The sequence below is a fragment of the Vulpes vulpes genome, chromosome 2 (assembly GCF_048418805.1).
Source record: "Vulpes vulpes isolate BD-2025 chromosome 2, VulVul3, whole genome shotgun sequence".
In the NCBI taxonomy this organism is placed as follows: domain Eukaryota; kingdom Metazoa; phylum Chordata; class Mammalia; order Carnivora; family Canidae; genus Vulpes; species Vulpes vulpes.
Window position 1 is genome coordinate 134,826,885 of NC_132781.1, and position 22,482 is coordinate 134,849,366.

The 22,482-nt window shown below is 35.4% G+C and overlaps 1 protein-coding gene across 1 annotated transcript in view; it reads right to left on the minus strand.

Moving 5' to 3' along the window:
- Nucleotides 1-22,482, minus strand: part of ADAMTS6 (ADAM metallopeptidase with thrombospondin type 1 motif 6) — a 289,076-nt gene that overhangs the window by 83,776 nt on the left and 182,818 nt on the right. Inside the window, exons 12-14 of the mRNA XM_026019499.2 lie at nt 18,962-19,069; nt 6,738-6,883; nt 4,594-4,657 (exon numbers count right to left, since the gene is read on the minus strand). Of these exons, the coding sequence (XP_025875284.1) occupies nt 4,594-4,657; nt 6,738-6,883; nt 18,962-19,069 (318 nt within the window). The remainder of the gene's footprint in view (nt 1-4,593; nt 4,658-6,737; nt 6,884-18,961; nt 19,070-22,482) is intronic.

Here is a 22,482-nt window from a genome sequence, read left to right on the forward strand (position 1 = left end):
TTATTTTTCTACTGCACAGCTAGACTGTATAACTCAGTGCTGTCCAATATGGTTGTCAGGAGCAACATGTGGCTATTCAAATTTAAATTAATTAAAATTAAAAGTGCTGCTTTTCATTTATATAGCCATATTTTTATTTTATTTATATTTATTTATTTATTTATTTATTTATTTATTTATTTATTTATTTATATTTTTATTTATTTTTTTATTAAGTAGGCTCCATGCTCAGCATGGAACCCAATGCAGGGCCTGAATTTATGACCTTGAAATCGAGACCTGAGGTGAGATCAAGAGTCAGACACTTAACTGACTGAGCCAACCAGGTGCCCCCACATTAGCCATATTTCAAGTGCTCAATAACTAATTTGGCTAGTGGCTACCAAACTGGACAATGCATATATAGAACATCTCTATCAATCAAGAAAGTTCTTCTTGTACAGTGCAGCTAGATTATGTGTTCTGAAAGTTTAAATTTTCATATATTAGATTATGCTTTAAAAGTCCCCACTAGGCACACCTGGGTGGTTCAGTTGGTTAAGTGTCTATCATTGGTTTAGGTCATGATCCCAGGATCCAGGGATCAAGCCCCACATTGGGCTCCCTCCTCAGTGGGGAGTTTCCTTTCCCTCTCTCTCCTTGAAATAAATAAGTAAAAAAAAAATTTTTTTTTAATAAAAGTCCCCACCTTATAAACTTATGCTCAGACAATTTTATTAACTTAGCATGAAAATAAGTTTCAGTGTGATAACTGAATTGTCTCATATTCTGAACAATGGAGTCTACATTTGTGAAAAAAAAATGTATTTCCATGACATAGTTATGTTAACTTTTCATGCTGAAAGCTGAAATAGAAGACAAAGCTAGCAACAGAAATGTCTACCCACCAATATAGCAAGTTCTACATTTTGAGCAACTAAAACAAAGTTCATGGGTAAAAAGCAACAAGCTTGATATGTCTATTACTTTTTTTCTTTTTATTTATCATATATTATGTGTATTATAGGACCTATTTTATTAAGGCCCAAAAATGTGCCTCTCCCCTCTAAGTATATAACAACAGAAACACGTGAATTTAAACACAGGGTTGGCTTTCTCACTCCTATCTAACACCATCTGACATACAGTAGTTATTTATTTATTCTACCCTTGTGTAATACTTCTATTCTGAAATTCACGCAATTCATCCAAATCACTATCTGGCTTCATCATTCCTACTAATCTTATCATGGTCATTTTCTCTCACTTATTACCTGATACCTGGTTCACAGTCACACTCTATATGCCAGGTTTTAACATCATCCTGAGTGACCTCAACAACTGCATAGAAGACTCCCCAGACTTGATGATCCTTGAACTCCTTCATGTCTGCCCAAGGCTAGGTATGCATTCCATTGGCCACACTGCAGCTTTGTCATCATTGAGAAAAGTCTCACTTGTCATATATGAAATTCAAGTACATGCCATTCTCTGATACTCACCCCTTCTATCTGTCTTACCTTGCTTTTCCTACTACATCAGCTCTTCACTTTTTATGTTTTTTTTTTTTTTTAAGTTAGGCCCTTAATTTTCTCCTTTTAGCCCTCTTTAGACTCCACTGTCATCCCAATGCAGAGTGCATGGCTCAGCACTTCAGTCATTTCCATGAGTACCCTTAAATTCTTTCTGATCTGTTTATCTTTCTGTTGTAGTCTCAGCTTCATCCATTCTCCTCTAAAGTATAAATCTGAGGCTAAGTCTTTGCATGGTGTCTTACTACCTACAGGTATAGATCAGGCTGTTTAACTTAGAAGCCTTGCACTTAATTCTCCTTCTACCTGGAATGCTCTCATTGCCACTTTCTTCTCTTCTGGTCAGCTCTTATTTGCCCTTCATATCTTTACCTTCTTATGGGAAGAAATCCCTAAATCCTTAATTAGGCTATGTGCCCATTCTATGTGCTTTTATAGCATCCCATACTTATTCTATCAAGTCATACATTTATTACTCTGAGTGGTGATTTTCTGTACTTAACTGATTTCCCAGGAAATTATAAGATCCTTGAGACCAGATATTGTCTTTATCACTCTAGAACAGTCTGATATATAGCAGGCACTCAATTGTTTGTCGAGTGAATGAATAAATAATACTGGTAGCTTGAAATGATCATTGTAATTGAAGCTACATGTTATTACTTCAAGATGCAAGTTTAACATAAAAATAAATACAATCAATAAGCTACAGAGGATATTAGAAGTAGATATGGTGGGAAATAGAACAAGGTAAGGAAGATAAGGAGTCTTAGGGTTGTAGAGAGTAGGAAAGGTAACAATTTTAAAGGCAGTATCAGGCTAGGCCTCATTGAGAAGGTGACAGTTGAATAAAGGTGAGGTAAGAGAGTAAGCCATGTAAATATTTTAGGAGTAGAGTATATAAGGTAAAGGAAACAGACAATGCAAGAGCCCTAAGGTGGGAGCCTGCCTGGTATGTACAAGGAGACCTGTGTGGCTAGAGCAGGGTTACTGAGGAAGAAATAACAAGATATAAGTTCAGAAAACTAATGGAGGGCTAGATTGTGTAGTCTTTGCAGGCCTTTCTAAGGACTTTGGATTAAAGTAAAATGGAGCCACTGAAAGGTTTTGAGTAAAGGATATAATCAGATGCACTCTGCCTCATATATTGAGAACTGTAGGGAACAAGAGTAGGAATGGGAAATCCACTGAAAAAGCTCTTCAGAGTAATCCAGTGAAAAACAGAGTAGTAGCAGTGGAGGCAGTGAGAAGTAGGCAGATCTAGGATATATCTCGAAGACAAAGCCAATGGAATTTCCTGAGGGATTGGATATGAGCTGTGAGAGAATGGAATCAAGAATGACTCAAAAGTTTTTGGCTTGAGGCAGATAGAGTTGACATATGAGATGGGAGAAACTGTTGGAGGTACAGGTATATGAAATGTTTTAGAGATAACACTTGGACATATTAAATATTTGATGTCTATTAAGTCTAATCAATGGTAAAATATGAGTCAGGAATCCATGAAAGAAATCTGAGCTAAAAATATAAATTTGGGGGTCAAATGACAGATGAATGCTATTGAAGGCAATGAAACTAGATGAGATCACCAAGGAAATGAATACTGATAGTGAGGAGTGCCTGGGTGGCTCAGTGGTAGAGTGTCTGCCTTTGGCTCAGGTCATGATCCTAGGTCATAGGTCCTAGGATTGAGTCTCACATCAGGCTCCCTGCGGGAAGCCTGCTTTTCTCTCTCCCTCTGTCTCTGCCTCTTTCTCTCTGTGTCTTTCATGAATAAATAAATCTTTTTTTTTAAAAAAAATGAATACTGGCACAAAAAATGGCCAATGACTAGGTCCTGGACACTCTAAGAAGTACGAGAAAACAGTTGGACCCAGCAAAGGAGAATAAGAAAAAACAAGTAGCATTAGAAAAGAACAACCAAAAAGTTGTAGTGTTATGGAAGCCTAGTGACTATCAACTAAGATGAACACTCAGAATTGACTATTGGATTAAGCAACATGGAAATTATTCATGACTTGACAGGAGCATTTTTTAGTAGAATGATAGAGGCAAAAATCTGACAGGAATGATTTAAGGAAAAAATCAGAAGAGGAATTGGATCTGGAAGTAAATATAACTCTTTTAAGGAATTTTGTTTCAAAATGAAGAAAAGAAATGGGAAAAGAACTGGCAGATGTTTTTGTTTTGTTTTGTTTTTAAGATAGGAGAAATAACAATATGTTTTCATGTTTACAGAAAAATCCAGAGGAGAAGATACTGGAAAAATATGTATTTATGAAATAGCCAAGAATAAAGATAGGAATGGAGTGGGAGAGCATGACAGTGAGGAATACTGTCTAACAGTCTGATGACATGAAATGAAATGTGTAATTTGTAGGTAGGAGGGAAGAATGGTCTTAAAGAGGTAACAAGGTATACAGAAAAGTCAATCCACTTCCACTCAAGAGCTAAGGGAGCCCTTTAGAGGGCTAAAGTTTATTATAAGTATCATTAGAGGACAGCCAGTTTCCATTAGAACAACAAAGTAAAGAGAAGGAAAATTCACAGACATCATGATATAAGGGATTTTGCTGCCAATGGATCATCAATTCCTAAGGGCACAGAAGAAAAGTTTCAGTAGCTGGGCAGAGATACGAAACAGAAGATGTGATATGTAGAACTTCATGGGATTGGATGGCAAGAGATGAGTAATGATGTGGGAATCTGGGGCTTCTTACAGTGGCAAAAACAAAATAATCCTATTTTATGGGCATGATAAGATAAATCTTATTTATCTCAGGAAAGATAGTGGTAGCATAGGGGTGAGTGTTGAGGGCCAAGTCATTCTGAGGGATCTATGATTCTCTCTTGCTACCTGTAAGGGAGATTGTATTTGCTCCTAGTGCTGGACCTTCCCCTTGTCCTCTATTGATGGAATTTTTGGACATGAGACCTGTTCCATTCACTACTAACAATTTAAAAAATTCATGTGACTTTCATACACATGGATTTATGACCAAATAGCTTAGAGTTTTAAAAATTTCCCTGCTCTAGGGGAAATGTAAGCTAATTTTTCAAAGCAAAGTTTGGTTTTACTTACATCTGTGTTACAGGAGCGATACCGTTTCCTTTCCCCAAGGCAATATTTTCCACCTCCTGAAGGTCTGAAAACACATTTTGTTTAACATGTGAATATATAGTATATATATTGAGAGAGTACATATATTGCTTGACCAAAACATATTAGCATTTATTTTAGGAAAATACAAAATTTGACATCTTTCTAGTTATTAAAATATTGTTAGCAATAATGATTATGGTTGTTGAACATAAAAACTAGGGCAGTTTGCTATGGATAACTTTATAAGGCTTAATTGTCATGATTTATGTTAAGAAAATTCAATTAAATAAATTTATTTTCTAATTATCATACTAAGTATGTGCTTAGTTCAACACCATAAGTTTAAAAATCACTTACTTATAATGAAAAACCATTTGAATTGTATTCAATAAAACACATAATCTGATGCTATCTGTTTATCAAGTAGGAAATGTTAAGTTTACTATTTTTTCCAGACTGGTAACGAAAGCATACTAAATAACTCTCTGGAAATAGCTTCAGTTCAAACTAAATAATACAGAAATGAATTTCTATCTCATTACGTGAAGTTTGAAAAATTACATCTAAATATCAGGGCTTTGCATTACATAAATACCGTGTAATATACTCAAATCAATGAAAAAATAAGATGTCCAATATTTGATTACATAAATTCAAGTATTTAACATCAGGGAAAGCCATATGTTATCATTTGGGTGTGCTATTTTAAATGGAAAAAACTAACTTCTTTTTTTGAAAGAAGTCCAAGTCATTCTCTTATATTACTTATTATCACAGAGATTTATATTTTTGGTTACTAATTTACAGTAGCTTGCAGTTGAACTTAGGTAATTATTCTGTACTTGCTTGAAAAAGGTCAAGTGTAATTATAGTTTTGGCCCACTGGTAGTCAATGGAATAATTAGTTATATTTTGAATATACTTTGAATGCCAGTGAATAGCGATTCTAAAAAGGAAAAGGAATGGCCTGGTTTAAATCAGCTTGGGAGAAATGGTTTGGTCAGACAAAAACAAGGGCGTGGGGATGGTGGTAGCATGACTAGTTTATGAGTGGGTGACAGTGAGCTAGCTCTGTTTAGCAGAATGATAATAATGGAAAGAAAGCTGGAGCATGGAAACACAGAAAGAGTGCAAAGGGAAATAATTTCAAGCTAAAAAAAATTAAGAGATGAAAAGAGATGTGTAGAGAGGGGAACCAAAGAGGGATCCTGAGTTAAGAGGAGAAAAATAAAAAATTAAAGTTGACTATCTTTTACACCAGGAAGGGCGGTGGGGGGGGAGAGGAAAGCAGAAGTGATAACGCTATTAGTTGAGAAAGAAGGGCTGCAACCTGAGCTCTAGACAAAAAGGGGGAGCACTTGATATGCAGGAGCTAAGGAGCAGTTTCCTCTTGGGGCGAATAGGAAGGTCCAGCTGGGGGACTGGTTCACCTGTAACGGGCACTGGTGGGAGGGCGAGGCAATACAGGCTACCAAAGAATACTGATGGGGCTGGCCTTTTGCCAGGGGGGCTCTGACCGGAGAAAAAGAGTGGTGGGAGAGGAACAGTCCGACCTGCATAAAATAGTCATGGGGAGAAAAGTGGTGGCAACTCCGGAAGATGATTAATAGGGGCATGTGAATGGAAACTATTTTAACACATGGGCACTATTCTTTTCATTGTGATTTGTGATGCGAATCAAGGCATTTCAACCCTTGAAGTGCTCTCATTGGTCCTTTTAATACTAATGTAGCAGTAATAATTTTATGTGACATGTGAAAAGACCTTAGGTTTCCTGGGAATAATGGTAATGTAGCTAAGATCAGACCTGGATTCATCCATAATTCAGTAGTTTTTGGAGGAGGAAATCTATCTGATTATTACTAGATTAAAAGTCTGGCTACACCTGGGATAGATACACAATGCTTTTTTTTTCTTTTTCTTTTATTTTTAGTTACACAGTGAGGGGGAAGGAAAAAAATAGTCTAACAAGGCTCTTCCACTTTCCTGTGCCTATTGCTTGTTCAGAAGACAAACACTTGGCTCACTAGTGAAACGTTTTTACAGATAACATGTGAAACCACAGCTTTGAATCATTTCCAACTGTGTCTTTTTGTTGGCTTCGGCTTACTTTAGCTACTTACGCTGGACTGTCACAGTGTCTTAGGGATGAGGAGACGCCTCCCCCGCAGGTCCTGCTGCACTCTCCCCATAGTGACCAGGGACCCCAGCCCCCATCTATGCTCTGGGGCCAAGTGCCAAAAGGAACACAATCTCCCTGATAACACCACTGCAAGATTTCACAGAAAACACAGAATTAGCTTTTAGGCAGATAGAGCTATCAGGTTAGAAACACATAAGGGTCCGGCAATGACCAATTATAGGCATTAGCATTCTCCAACAGATAACAGACGGAGGGTTCTTTAACTGTTTAGACAATGGCGAAGGTGCATGTGATTTGCAAATTATCTTTAGTTAGGCAAAGATTTATAAACCTCTAATATGTACCAGGAGTCTAGAAAACTTGATTTTACTTCCTTTTTTCTTATTTCTCTTCCTCCAGAATCCTAGTGTTTCTCATTAAAGAGACCTCAAAAGTCTTTTTTAGATATTTTAGCATTAAAAATTTTTTCTTTATATTCCACTATTATTAGACTCATGGAATGATAACGCAATATGGAAAGTTCCCCAGTAAGGAATTTTTATGATGGTAATTGCTTTTACTTAAAAAAAAAAAGGCTGGTTGAGGCTACAATAGTAAAAGAATGTGTTGTGGCATTTCATCTACACGAGTCCTGCAGACATAATAAAAGTAATGCCAAGATACTAGGGACAGGGTACAAAAAACTCTTACATACGCTGACTAGCCATGTGTATAGTCCCTGCATGAACATGTGTATTGGAATTCTTTCAGCTTTACTCTGCAGTAAACCACACATACTGCATGGAAGTAGAAAGCCAGGAATAATTTATCGAGACACAGACATCACATAATCAGCTCATAACTCTAACATGATAAATCTTATTCACAGAATATGGTAAAAAAAAAGAAAAAAGAAAGAAAGCCTTTTTATTTTTTTTAAACCAAGCCTTTCTAGGCCTTTATTGGGGCATTTTTCTGAATTATCAAATTCTGACACACCATCCTGATGCTCTGAAAGTCATTCGTGTATATGAATAACAATAAGAAACATTTATTAGAGTTGAATAGCTGGCAGCAATGTCAGATTGTTACATAAAATTCAACTTTATGTTAAAATGTAATGGTATTCTGACATTAGATGCTTAGAAAGTAATTTATTACACTACTTCCACATATCCAGTATTCTTTCACTTTTGACTATTTTCATGGCTACCACCTCGGATAAAACAGGCAAATGGAAGGTATAGCTTCTACTTGGCCTCTCTGCTTTTACTTTTTTTCTACCTATAATCAAACCCAGTCCTTAGTAAACATTCAGAGTGCTTTAAAAAAAAAAAAAAAAACATATTATCACATCATGTCACTTTTTTGCTTAAATGATTGCACTACTTCCCTACTTCCCTTAATTCTGGTCAGCAGTGGCCTTTGTGATCTGACCCCTGCCTCCTTCTCCTGTCTTATTCTCTCTTGCACAAATTGGTCCAGACCACTGGACTTCTTTCTTTTCCTCAGTACACTAAGTGTGTTCCCACTTTGGGGCATTTGCAATTGCTGGTCCTTCTGGGAATATTATTCTCTCAATTACTTATGTTACTGTTTTCTCATTATTCAGTCTCAATCAAGTGTCCTTTTATCAGAGATCTTTTCTTGACTACCCTTATTCTGAAAAGGGTACTCCCACGCTCCCACTGCTAACTCCAGATGTAATAGAGATTACATCCTCCTGTGTTAGTTCCCTCTTAGCACTTACCATTATTTTAAATTACCCTGTTTATTTTTCAAATTACTTCTTTAGTAATTATCTCTTCTCAACAGTATATAACACCAAGAGATGCACATATGGCTATTTATTTATTTTAAGAATTATGAACATAGCATCATACTCATTTTAGGCAATTCATCTATGCTTTGAAGGGCAAAATTCAGCAACAAATCTAAGTGCACAAATAATCAACTTATTCTAGCAAAATATATCCTGAGAAGCAGGATAGCATGATGGTTGAGAACTGAGACCTGAATAGAAACTGAGATGCTGAGTAAGTAATTTGACCTGTCTGCTCCTTAACTTCCTCATAAATAAAAAGCTAAATAATAATACAGCCTATAGCATGTGAGATTAAATAAAGATAATGTGAAGAACAGTACATAGGGAGTAGAAAGTTATCTGATACATGGAAAGAGTTCTGTAAATGTTAGTAACTGTTGGTTGGGTAAATTGCTTAAATTCTCTGGATCTCCATTTTCTTACCTATAAAATGGGAATAATAACACCATTCCTCTAGCAGGGCACATAAAGTGATTAGAACAATGGTAGTGTCATATTAGGCTTTCAGCAAAATTAGCTAATATCACTGTTAATATGGAATGCTCACATGTAGGAATGAGGCTTATGCAACTGCAGAGATCTAAATGTAGTGTGGACAGCATTTATAACCTTCCAAAATCCTGGAGAAAGCTAAGTTCCTGCCAGCCCTGGATGATGGTAAAGATACTGAATTCTTGGAAGGACACACAAATCTTCCAGAATGTGGAAAGCAATCAACAAGCACCCCTAGAAAGATAGGTTTCTCTCCACAGTGAATGATGCACATTTATCATCTCTTCCTATAGATGATGGCCCTGAGCATTTTTTTAAAAATTTCTTGTAAGAATTTTTAATACCCTTTATTTTAAAAAATTATCTAAACTAAAAAGACAAAACCAAAAATAGTTGGCCCATTTCTCCAAACCCTGGCAACCACCAAACTGTCCTCTATTATCTATGAAACTGATTTTTAAAAATACATATATATTTAATTTAATACATTATATTAATAATATATATTAATAATCAATACATAGCATTATATAGCAATAATGTGCTATTTAAATTTAATTAAAATTTGAAATTTAGTTCTTCAAACCCAATGGCTACATTTCCAGAGCTCCAAAGCCACACGAGGTTAATGCCCAATATAGTGGACAGAGTAGATAAAGAACATTTCCATCATCACAGAATGTTCTATTAGAAATGTTGAATGTCTACAACAGCATCTAACATGTAGTAAAAAAACAACAAAAATTTATTGAACGAATGAGTACATTACTTAAACTACAGAATTCTGTGTTCTATTCTGGTTACTACAAGTAAGGAAAGAAATAGAGATACTGGAGGAAAAAAAAGTCAAATTTATCTTTGTTTCCATGGTAGTTGCATTCAGCCAATTTTCAGTATTTGTAACAAGATAAAAGAATTTTTATTTATTTATTTTTTATTTATTTTTTTTTTTATGACAGTCAGAGAGAGAGAGGCAGAGACACAGGCAGAGGGAGAAGCAGGCTCCATGCACCGGGAGCCCGATGTGGGATTCGATCCCGGGTCTCCAGGATCGCGCCCTGGGCCAAAGGCAGGCGCCAAACCGCTGCGCCACCCAGGGATCCCTTTATTTATTTTTAAGAGAAGTACTGGGGGGATCCTTGGGTGGCTCAGCAGTTCAGTGTCTGCCTTTGGCCCAGGGTGTGATCCTGGAGTCCTGGGATCGAGTCCCGAGTCGGGCTCCGGGCATGGAGCCTGCTTCTCCCTCTGCCTTGTGTCTCTGCCTCTCTCTCTCTCTCTCTCTCTCAATCTGTCTATCATGAATAAATAAATAAAAATCTAAAAAAAAAAAAAAAGAGAGAGAGAGAAGTACTGGGTGATCATCATTTGTCCAAAAAAAATTAGGCAAGAGGGGGACTGAGGTGGCTCAGTCTTTTAACCATCTGCCTTGGGCTCAGGTCATGATCTCAGGGTCCTAGGATTGAGTCTCACATCAGGCTCCCTGCTCAGCTGGTCCCTCTACGTGTGCTGTCAAATAAATAAATAAAATGTTTTAAAAAAAATTAGGCAAGAGAAAGTAAAAATTTGCCTATAAGGCAGAACATTCTTTTTTTTTTTTTTTTAAGATTTTATTTATTTATTCATGAGAGACACACAGAGAGAGAGGCAGAGACACAGGCAGAGGGAGAAGCAGGCTCCACTCAGGGAACCCGACGTGGGACTCGATCCCAGGTCTCCAGGATCGGGCCCCAGGCTGAAGGCAGCGCTAAATCACTGAGCCACCTGGGCTGCCCAAGGCAGAGCATTCTGACTTAAAGTCTAATAAATATTAAGGTAGGACATTGAGAAAGATAATTTAGTTTTATGAAAATTACCATGAAGGAAAAAATCTTTCTGTCCAAGGTGGTGAACCAGAGACAGTTGGCTGAACTGATAAAACAGTATCAACCCTGGGAGCAGGGCTACTGATAATAAAATACACTTGAGGGAGAGAATATTTTAGCTAACAGTTTATGGCTTACTTAGTTGATTTTGAAGACCACTATTTGTATATTGATATACCAATTGTGCTAGGACTTCACCTATACAAAAGTCACAATTTGGCCAAATAATCTCCAGTTTCACATTTTTGTTATTACAAGTAGCTGTGTATAATATGTATGCCTGCACTTATTTTCCTATGGGAATAACTGAGCAATGTATTACTGACCAGCAATTACTGATTTTGTTCCACATAGTTTCAATTAATGACAACACTTAAAAAAATTCCAAATCTTAAAATTTACCATTTCAAGTTGGAAATTTAGCATTATTGATGTAAAATAATATTAAAATTTGATTTTACATTTATTTTATACAATCACAGAGCTGCATCTAAAAGCTCAGAGAGACTTTGAAATTCATGTGGTCTAAGTGCTTCATTTTTTCATGGAAGAAACCAGAACCTTAAGGAGGCTGACTTGCCCAAAATCACTTACTGGCAGAAAAAGGATTATCTGTCCAAAAATACACAAAACTCAGTGGGGAAAAAAACAATGTAGGAGTAGGATTATGCATTTGAAGTATATTAGAGTATTAAAGTATACTGGACTATATTTACTTCATAAAATACAAAATAACACTGGAGATAAAAACTCTTAGTGTACTGCTACATGTTATTTCAGATTTCTTTGAGTATTCTTATAATTTATTGATAAGACTTTTTTTTGCATTTTTCAGGGGACAGAGAAATGGTGAAGGCCATAAGAATATTGAATGACAAAAAAAAAGAATATTGAATGACATAGGTTCCAAAATATTTTATAACATTGTTATATATGTTTCTGGGATGCTCACAAAATGCAGTACAGGGAGAGAAGTTACAAAAGTTCTCTTGCTTTCCTTTTAAAACTTATTCTTAAGGTAAAAAACAAACACAGTATTCAGTTTGTAGGATGCTCCTCAGTTCTCATCATCAATTAACAACTACATTGCAGTAGTATTTCATAAGTGGCTTGCTAGAACCTTTTATTGCATAAATTCCTGCTATTGGATTATACCTATTCCATGGAGTTATAATGTAACAGACAATTGTATGAGAAAAGTTAAATAACAAATATTAATGGCTAAAAAATGAAGACCTCAAAATTGTATTATAAGTATCAGTCATCTAGCAGTTGACAAGAGACTAGTATCTAGCTTAATAACCAGTTAACAACTTAGACAACAAGTAAATTCAGTCTATGTAGTCTGTTTTATAAAACTGAGTTCTTATTCTAGCAATATCCATGGTCCAAAGCAAGTGATTTTTTTTTCAGATTCCCTAATTATAAGATGGGTACTAACTTTAGTTTTTAAATCCAATGTGGTTTGGATTAGGACAACTTTAAAAATTAGTCTATGCAGACATGCCTTCAAAGGACTTGGTTGATATTGATCTCTGGCAAAACAGTCTTTTGAGCTTTGTTTAGTTTCCTTCTACTTTATACTTACAGTAAAGGACATCTTTGGGATTCTTGTTATTTCTCTGCTCCAGTGCAGGTAAGTATCTTGATGTAGTACATGATTTTAGAGAAGAAACTTATTTAACTTAATAATAAATGCTTTTAAGGAACCTCCAGGGAACTTTATGTGGATCAAGTTATTTGAGACAATTTTCTAGATTATTACATGAATCAATATACACCAAGATTTTAACGTAAATCATAAGTAATATAATTAGATTACACAAAATAAAGCAACTTGAGGTATATAAATCCTGTAAGCACATAAAGCTGAGAATTTTGAGTGCTGTATTTTCTACTTATTTTTTTTCCATCTGAAGTTGCTGAACTCATAAAAGCTCTATTTCTACAGGTACAGAATTTTACTTAATTTCTTAAACTGCAGAAGTTAAATATTCAGATGGAGACAGTTTCTAATCTTTATCCTCAAAGGTTATATCCAATCTAGTGATTTAGGACTATTCTAAGTATCAGTCTTGTTACTTCAGCCTAAATTTTCTAGATAGATTGGGTAAATTTGGCCTTCTTTTTGCTAATTCAGATATGCTAAACCAGATTCGGACAGGTGATAGAAGTGAAACTATCATATTTCAAAAATAAAATCTCATATTGCTCATTCTTGTTTTTCACATTCCTTCTAAATAAAATAAATATGTTATTAAAACTATCTAGAAAGATGATACATTCCAGTGAGGCTTTAAAAGTTTTCTTAAGAAACACTTACCCATTAATAAACAACATCCTTTGATATTAGACCACTCAATTTCATGATCTACATAGGGAATTATGTTCAAACAAGATAATATTACAAATCAAACAATCTAAATGAGAATTTGTCAGAATTCCACAAAGCAAAATTTCAACATGAGTATAGACATTATTTTTAAATGTATATAATATATATTTTTTAGTAAGAATCATTTTAGGATGTGATTATGGTACATCTTGTACCATAGCCAGCACTTTGGGTCCAGCCAGCATCTGGAATGAGAGGCCTCTAAGGAAATCCTAAGATTTTGAGGGAAGTGATTTTGGTGATTCAATATGGAACATTCTTCCCAAGTCAGAAAAACTGAGAGTTGGAGCACAGCACTATTAAAAGCTTTATCTTTCTGCTGTGCAGGTGCAGGAATGCAAAAGCTTATTTCAGCCCAAATTCTAAATCAGAACTTGTCATCCCATACTATTTAAATTTCTAGAGCAATTGAAAGGACTATTCTTTTTTCACTTCCTATGTTTATAGTTTGGGACCCAGTCAAAACATATTATATTTTACTCTTAAGTGAATTAAGATCTAGGGCTGCAAATGTCCTATTACATATCTAGTGCTTTCAAAGGGTATATAATAATCCTATTCTAATATACAGTCCTATGTCCCTCCCATGCCAAGATTATTAGGAATCAGTGTTATGTACGAATAGGCCTAAATTCTGGGCTATATCTCTAACTGGTCTTGTAGAATCATTAAATCAGCATTTTGGCAATAAACCAAGTATTGGAAACTATTTTGGTCACCATCAGAGCTTGCAAAGATTGAGTTTTGATTTTCCTTAATGTCCTGTTCAGTAACAATGCCAACACTACTATCAGAGTTTTTACAGTCTAAACCGTTGTTTATTATTTTATCACGTATGGCATCCCTCTGATTCCTGTCCAAAGAGCTATTGTTGATGCCACGACTAAGGAAAGTTCTTTTGGCTGAAAGCTATATAGATTGATTTGTAGGAGTGTGACCTGTGGATGCACAGTACCAGCGCACCGTCTGGGCTCATCAAATTTCCTCCTTTGGTTAATGCTACTGTCCCTGAGCACATCCATTCTGACCATATGGTTCTTATTCAATACTTGAATGGCTTATTCAGGCAAACATCCAATGGCAGTAATAGCGATGTCAGACCCCCCAGGACTCACGCAAAGATCAGTTTTTAATTTTTTGGCCATATTTCTTACTCCATCTGCTAAATGTGCATGGAACAGTTCCCATACTTACATGGAACATTTGTGGAACTGCGCCCCCGGGCAGGAATCCCATATCTTTTGCAGCCAGAGTTTGACGAGATCATTGTGGATCCAGTCCTCTGGATATGTCTATGCTATCACTTGAGCAATATTTCTCCCCTACCCTGACCTTTTTTTTTTTTCTTTTTAAAGGATTTATTCAAAACCCAATGAACAGTTTTGGTTTTATCCTGCTGGCTAGACAGGATGTAGGTTTTTTTCTTGTTCCTTCTGAAGACAGTAGTTTTGAAATTCAAAGTTAAGATCAGAGGCCAGTCATGGGTATTCCATTCATGTTTCTGAGACACACAAACTTATGCTTATACTCTTTGATGTTCGTTAGTGCCAGTTAACACAGTCTGGTGAAGAATTTTCTGCCCATCATCCAAGGTTGGAAAATAACAATGAAATGAATGATGATGCTCTAGTAACATACACTGGCACCTTCCCTCTGAAGAAGCCCACAAACAGCTCTACTGAGATATTATTTTGTTCTATCCTCACAAGATCTCTACAAAATGTAGAAATAGACTCTCTCATTTTAAAGTAGAGATTCATTATTTTGCCAGTTGTAACACAATTGTATATTCTTACTTCAATGTTATGCCCACAGTGCTTTCTGACTGTAATTCCTGAGATAACAATTCATTACAGGTAGGTATGTGAAAATTTGACTTAGTATTAATGGGTTCAATACATTGTCACCCCCAATCTCAGGTTCCGAGACTGTGACAATAAAAATTTGCTTTTTTCTCTGCAGAATTTCCCATATGAAGGTAAAGTAAAATCAGAGGCAGTATAGAGGGGCAAAAGTTTCAACTTTGGAATTAGAAAGACCCATCCTAGAGTCTTAGCTCTGCTTTTAAATTGCTTTGCAATCTTAGGCTTTCAAGTCTTACTCTCCTCATCTGTAAAATGGGGTTAAAACAGTACTTACCTCATGGGAATTTTGCCAACACTAAATAGAACAAATATGTGCCTTGCACAGTGTAAGTACTTTAAAATTTTTCATTGTCATCATCATGATCATCATGGTTACTAGTAATGGGCAACTATATTTTAATGCCACACAAAGTTGACTAGACCAAGTAAAATTGCTACTTTGTGTCACTAACTCTTCGCATGGCTATTTTGGTTGCAGTTCTAGTTTAATTTCTTTTTTTTTTTTTTGAGTTCTGTTTTAATTTCCAAACAGAGGGGATCCCTGGGTGGCACAGCGGTTTGGCGCCTGCCTTTGGCCCAGGGCGCGATCCTGGAGACCCAGGATCGAATTCCACGCCGGGCTCCTGGTGCATGGAGCCTGCTTCTCCCTCTGCCCACCCGCACCCCCCCCCCATGTGTGACTATCATAAATAAATAAAAAACAAAAAAAATTAAAAAAAATAATTTCCAAACAGATATAGCCTTAAGAGGAAAATCTGCATTTGGCAACTGTAAACATGCTTCCTTTTTAAGGAAAAAAAAGTAACTGAAATCGACAATAAATATTCATAAATAAATAACATGGCAAGTCCAGTTAGTATAAAATAAATAAAAAATAAAGAATGGCTCAGGTCCCATTTCTAGTTCTTTGTATTTTTTCCCCTTAAACTTGTAGGTTGATATGGTACTTTGAAAGCCTTTTCATAAACTCACTGTTAATAACAGAGATAGTTTGAGGGTCTTCTCATAGCACTCTGCCCTTTTCTTTTCTACGAGTCTGCTACATATTCGTTCTTTTCATTCACTCATTTAAGTTTCGTTAGTGACTTTCCTAAAGCTGTCTGTTGATCTTCCACGTCTCTGAAAGAATGGCTAACATTTGTTTTGTAGATCAATTTTATTTATTTGTTTGTTTGTTAGTTTGTTTAAAGTAGGTTCTACACCTAGCATGGAGCCCTGTAGATTAATTTTGGATGGTGAAATCTAACATATTGACTATATGAAACTATGATGTTGTGGATGTTGAATGCTCTCTTGGCACACAAACTTAGCTTCACTTACAAAGTTCTTAAATAATCTTTCTTGGAACCTAAGATGTTCTGTTGAGGTATGTCAGAAGCTGACAAGGGTCCAGGGACAGGGTGAGGAGGTAGGCAAGGAGTTCTTTTAGCAAGAGTATATCCATTGTTTCGAATATATATATCAGAATTCTGTAGACTTTGTTTGAAGAAAGCATTTAGAGATCAAAAAGTTGACAACCATTAACTAAGATTAAGAATGTGAATCTCGGGCAGCCCGGGTGGCTCAGCGGTTTGGCGGCGCCTTCAGCCCAGGGCGTGATCCTGGAGACCCGGGATCAAGTCCCACGTCAGGCTCTCTGCATGGAGCCTGCTTCTCCCTCTGCTTGTGTCTCTGCCTCCCTCTCTCCTCTCTGTGTATTCTCATGAATAAATAAATAAAATCTTAAAAAAAAAAAAAAGAATGTGAATCTCTGGGGTGCGGATGGGTCAGTTGGCTAAGTGTCTACCTTCAGCTCAGGTCATGATCCTGGGGTCCTAGGACTGAGCCCCACATGCTCCTCCCTGCTCATGCTTTTTCTCACTATCTCTTCTCTCTCTCTCTCTCAAATATATAAATAAAATCTTTAAAAAAAAAGTGAATCTTTAGGGATGTCTGGCTGGCTTAGTCAGAAGAGCATGCCACTCTTGACCTAAGGGTTGTGAGTTGAAGCCACATGTTGAGTGCAGAGATTACTTAAATAAACTCTAAAAACAGAATGGGAATCTTTAGAAATCAAATATGTTTTTGCCCCATTTTATTCACTTTCTCTTGTCTATCCTTATTTGTGTGTATGCGTAAAAGTATTATATCTCTTTTTATCTAAATTTAAATTCAATACTGTTAGTTTTAATATTATTGAGAGTTTTTTCTTGGTATCCCTCAAAATTGTCTGTAATTTCCCCCCCAAAATATCACCTCTCTTACACATGTGCAAATAGCTGTAAGATATAACATTTGGGGATTCTACTATTAAGCACAAATGATGAGATATTAAATATGTATCTACACATAAATGATTAGTGGGGTTGAGCTATATGTTTTCAGATAGATAGCCACTACTAATGGTTTCTTTATTTGAAATGATTATATAATTTATATAATTTATAATTTATATAATTTATAGATTATATAATTTGTAGATTTTATAATTTATAGATTATAATTTATATATATAATTTATAGAATTTATAGTGTTTAAAAGAATGAATTCTTTATGCTTGGGATTTAAAAATAAAGTAAAATAAAGGGTCATCAGGCTTAGCGATAGTATTATTCTAGGCAAAAAGAAACTGTGGCCCATGGACTAGATCACAAGAATAATAATCAATCAGGGGCAAATAAAGAAAGGGATTCTCACCGTAACTTTCTCCCTCACTATTATGTATTTCTTCTAAGTACAGATTGATGTAAATTGCTACTTCTCGTTGACAAGAACTGCTGACTCCAAAATAAACCTAGACTGTTGTTTCAAGAATGTAGTTCTTAATATTTTCTATTACTTCAGTGAAAAAAAAAAAGAAAGAATTTTTGGTAGTGTTTGAAGGTCTCTGTATTTTTATTGGCTACTTACAAAGTCTCAAAAAAAGATCCCTAATCCTTTAAAAATGACCCTATCAATTCATACATTTAGCACAATTTACCAACATTTCCAACTCAGCATGGAAAAGCCATCAACATGGCACTAGGTCACAGGTCCTGAATGAAGCCGTCAGCAAGGATTAATAAAACTGTGACAGCTGCCCAAAAGCTTTCATTCTTTTATTTAAACATCAGATTGCAAACTGAAATTCAGTGTAATCTTTGTTGAAAGTACCCCAACTAACATGGAAGAATTTAGAAATGAGAACAGAAGACAGTAGTAGCTATTATTATAAATTTAGTAGGCAGCAAATAAATTCTAGAATTCATATTTAGAGCAATTCCTAAAGAATTTCAGAAATAGTATAAACTATTCTTATCTATTTGAACAATTCTTAATAATGATATTTTTTTGAAAACTAGACCAATGAAACTAAAATTATTTAGCTATAATTCCTATGCTCAGTAAATTGTCTGATTATTCCTCCAATACTTGCCCTTTCTCTTATATTGTAATTTTAAAATAAACTCTAGTTTGACTCTAGTTATAAAATATATTTGTGGGTCACATAATTTTCCTGAGAATTATTTATCAAAGAAATATAAACTTATGTGACGAAAAAGACTATATTATATGACAAGATTATTGTTGGATTTTCTGTTCAAATATATACATATATGCACAGAAAGGTGTAACTGAGCCAGAATAATCATCACTGTAATTTCCTAAACATAGCAGATGCACAGATGTCAATCTGTGCCAATTAACTCATTAGGCTAGATGTCTACTATTTTCTCATGCATGATTTCCTAGTAGTTGAATACCAACACCAGAAATGGATCAATTTAGTCTACTTGTCAAATAGATAATAAATCATTTGAGCTTACCCCCTTTTCAATATTCCCAGTTTGACAGAGTGTTCCTTCAGCTGCAGGAATACTGTTGGTGACACAGCGGTTGCTTTTGCTGAGACACCAGAGCTCTCTACACACTTCCTAGGAAAGAAGGCAAAAAGCAAGTTGATCAGAAGTAGAGACTAAAATCACGTCCACTTCTTCATAAAATATACCTATGTGCACTCAGCATTACTTTACTAAGACATCCCAGTGTTTTCCTGCTGTTAAAGCATAAGAGATGAAGATTTGGAAGAGATTCTTATGCAAGATGTGTAACCCATTTGCAGAATCACTTAAATAATTTTCTTTATAATTCTTATTTTAGTGGATAAAGAATATCTTAGTTTTTATTAGAATCTTTATTTTATTTTATTTTTTAAAAAGATTTTATTAATTTATTCATGAGAGACACACAGAGAGAGGCAGAGACACAGGCAGAGGGAGAAGCAGGCTCCATGCAGGAAGCCTGATGTGGGACTCAATCCCGGGTCTCCAGGATCACGCCCTTAGCCGAAGGCAGATGCTCAACTGCTGAGCCACCCAGGCGTTCCCCTACTAGGATCTTTGAAAAGTACTGTGCAGAAATTTCACTGAAACACTGGTGCCTCTGGCTCGCTCAGTCAGTAGAATATGCAACTCTTGATCTCAAGGTTGTAAATTCAAGGCCCACGTTGGGTATAGAGATTGCTTAAAGATAAAATCTTTAAAAAAGAATGTTTTTAAAAAAAAATTTCATTACTATATAAGAGTACAGAGAACGAATGAATATGTAGAAAATGAATTTACTACTCTTAAGAATATACAATAGTACAAACTTATCAATTACTAATAAAGTGTTACCAAGTAGATGAATTCCTAGATGTATTGTAATATTCAAAGACCATTTTAAAAAGAAAAAAAAGGGGATCCCTGGTTGGCTCAGTGGTTTGGCGCCTGCCTTTGGCCCAGGGCGCGATCCTGGAATCCCGGGATCGAGTCCCACGCCGGGCTCCCGGCATGGAGCCCACTTCTCCCTCCTCCTCTGTCTCTGCCTCTCTCTCAATCTCTGTGTCTATCATGAATAAATAAATAAATAAATAAATAAATAAATAAATAAATAAATAATAAATAAATCCTTTAAAAAATAATAATAAAATAAAATAAAATAAAGAAAAGAAAAGAAAAAGAAAGAGACCACAGGTATGGGCAGTGACTAATTTCTAAAATTCATATACACCTAAAGAACAATCTAGCAATGCTTTTTGCAGATCATCATTGTAGCCCACCCGCATGGAAGGAAATGTGGTTTTGAACAAATGCTGCTCTTTATGTGTCATTTTCAAAACAGACATATTTCAGATGTTGTTTGGAGCTGTCCTGTCCTCTTTACGATGATTTCTCATTATCGTACTTTAGCATGGGAGAATTAAAACACTTACTATAATATTGCAATATAAAAATACTTTAGCTTGTTCATACCATATTAATTTGTCAAATTTTGAAATAAGCTGTCTGACATGTCCCTAAGTATTTTAAGTAACAGGAAAAAAAAACCTGCTTTGAAGAAAATACTCAAATTTTTTAGTTTCTTTTTATTGATGATCACCAACTGGCATCATTACCAATAATACAGGTTTTTAAGTTAAACTAGAACCATGTAGTACAAAATATATATTTGCAATAAAAATATACTAATCTGGAGTGTGAAGATAAATTTATGTATGACATTCACTTTTATTGCTTCTATTCCCCAACTGCTCTTTTTACTCTCAAAATATCATTATAAAAAATGTATGTCATATAAACACAATTCAGAAATAAAGCAGTAACATTTTAAATTCACTGGTTCACTGTTCCTACAAATGGAAACGCCCTACAGGGTATAACACTGAGCAGATCTCTTTGGGCTCCTCTTTACGATGCTCCCTTCTACCAGGCACAAAAGGAGACATAGAATTTCCATTAATTTTTTTTAAGATTATTTATTTGAGAGAGAGAAAGTGCACGTATAAGTGGGTGGGCTTGCAGGGACACCAAGAGAGGGAGAAGCAGACTCCCCACTGAGCAGGGAGCCCCACTTGGGGCTGGATCCCAGGATCCCAAGATCATGACCTGAGCCAAAGGCAGATGCTTATCCAACTGAGCCACCCAGGTGCCCCTCTATTAGGCTTCTAAAATGTTTCTGAATAAATCTACTCGATATCTACTTTAAATTCTATTTGGAGAATTATTGAGCTAGAAGAGAGTTAAAACATTATAAAAGAAAAACAATATGTACTTGTAGATCATAATATAAACATAATTTTCCTGTTCTTACAACTCAATTTACTGCAAATTCTACTTTCTTTCAAAGTTTCAGTTTCTGTTTTATGAGTATAAATAACTATTTTAGTGTTCCTTTCCTATAGGAGATGGTTTCTTAATATATATGTTCCTAAATATATTATTTCAGTTTGATATTAGAAAAACAGTAGTACTAACATTTTAGGGTCTTAAAATACTATCCCATACATCAAAAACACCCATATTCAAAGAAAAACTGTGTTCGCTAAAACAGAGAAGCATTGCTTAAAAAATGTATTAAGAGATTACAAAAAAAAATCCATAATCCTGGACTATACTACTGATCTTTTATGATTTTTATTAGGTCTAAGTCTTAACTTTAGACAGAAGTAAAAGAAGCCTGAAGTTTAGATACACTGTGAAATGAAAATTCTATCATTGAACGGGAAAATGTTCAAAGCATCTATTAGGAAAACATACTACTATGAGGTCAACTTACAAAAACTTTTTTCCAAAAGTGCCTTGAAAATCTCTACCCAAAACAGCAAATGCTCAAGATATTTTTTCAAAGCTTTAATCTCAAGATTCATAGTACAGCCCTTGATAGAGCCTTATTATCTTATAGAGAATAACACATTTTGAAAGGTAGATTCCCACTGCTAAGAGAACTTTATTACCTAGTGGGCTCCTGGGGATTGGAATTTTGCTAGGGCATTAACTTCCCACAAATTACTGTTTGAAGCATGAGACTGTAAATTTATGTAGAGGAAATACTCCCAAGATGTAAAACTAGTCTCAGAAAAGGCTCTGAAGATTTTTCAAATATATCTCTTATCTAGAATGTCAGCTTGAATAATAAAGATCATGACATCTCAATTAAGATTTCCCAAGATAAAAAAAAATTCACTTAAAAGATAGAAACTAAGAAAATCTTATTTTATACTAAGACTAGCAAGAGGTACACTTCCTGAAAGAACTTGAGAATACTTTCTTCTTTTTAAAAAAGATTTTAATTTATTTAATTTAGAGAGAGAGAAAGTGCATGCATGAGTTGGGAGGAGGGGCAGAGAGGGAGGAGGGGAGAAGGAAAGAACCTCAAGCAGAATCCCTGCGGAGCACAAAGCCCCATGTGGGGTTCAATCCCATGACTCAGAAATCACAACCTGAGCCCAAACCAAAAGTCAAATGCTTAACCAACTGGGCCACTCAGGCCCCGGAGAACATTTTCATACATTCCAAAATGCCCTTTA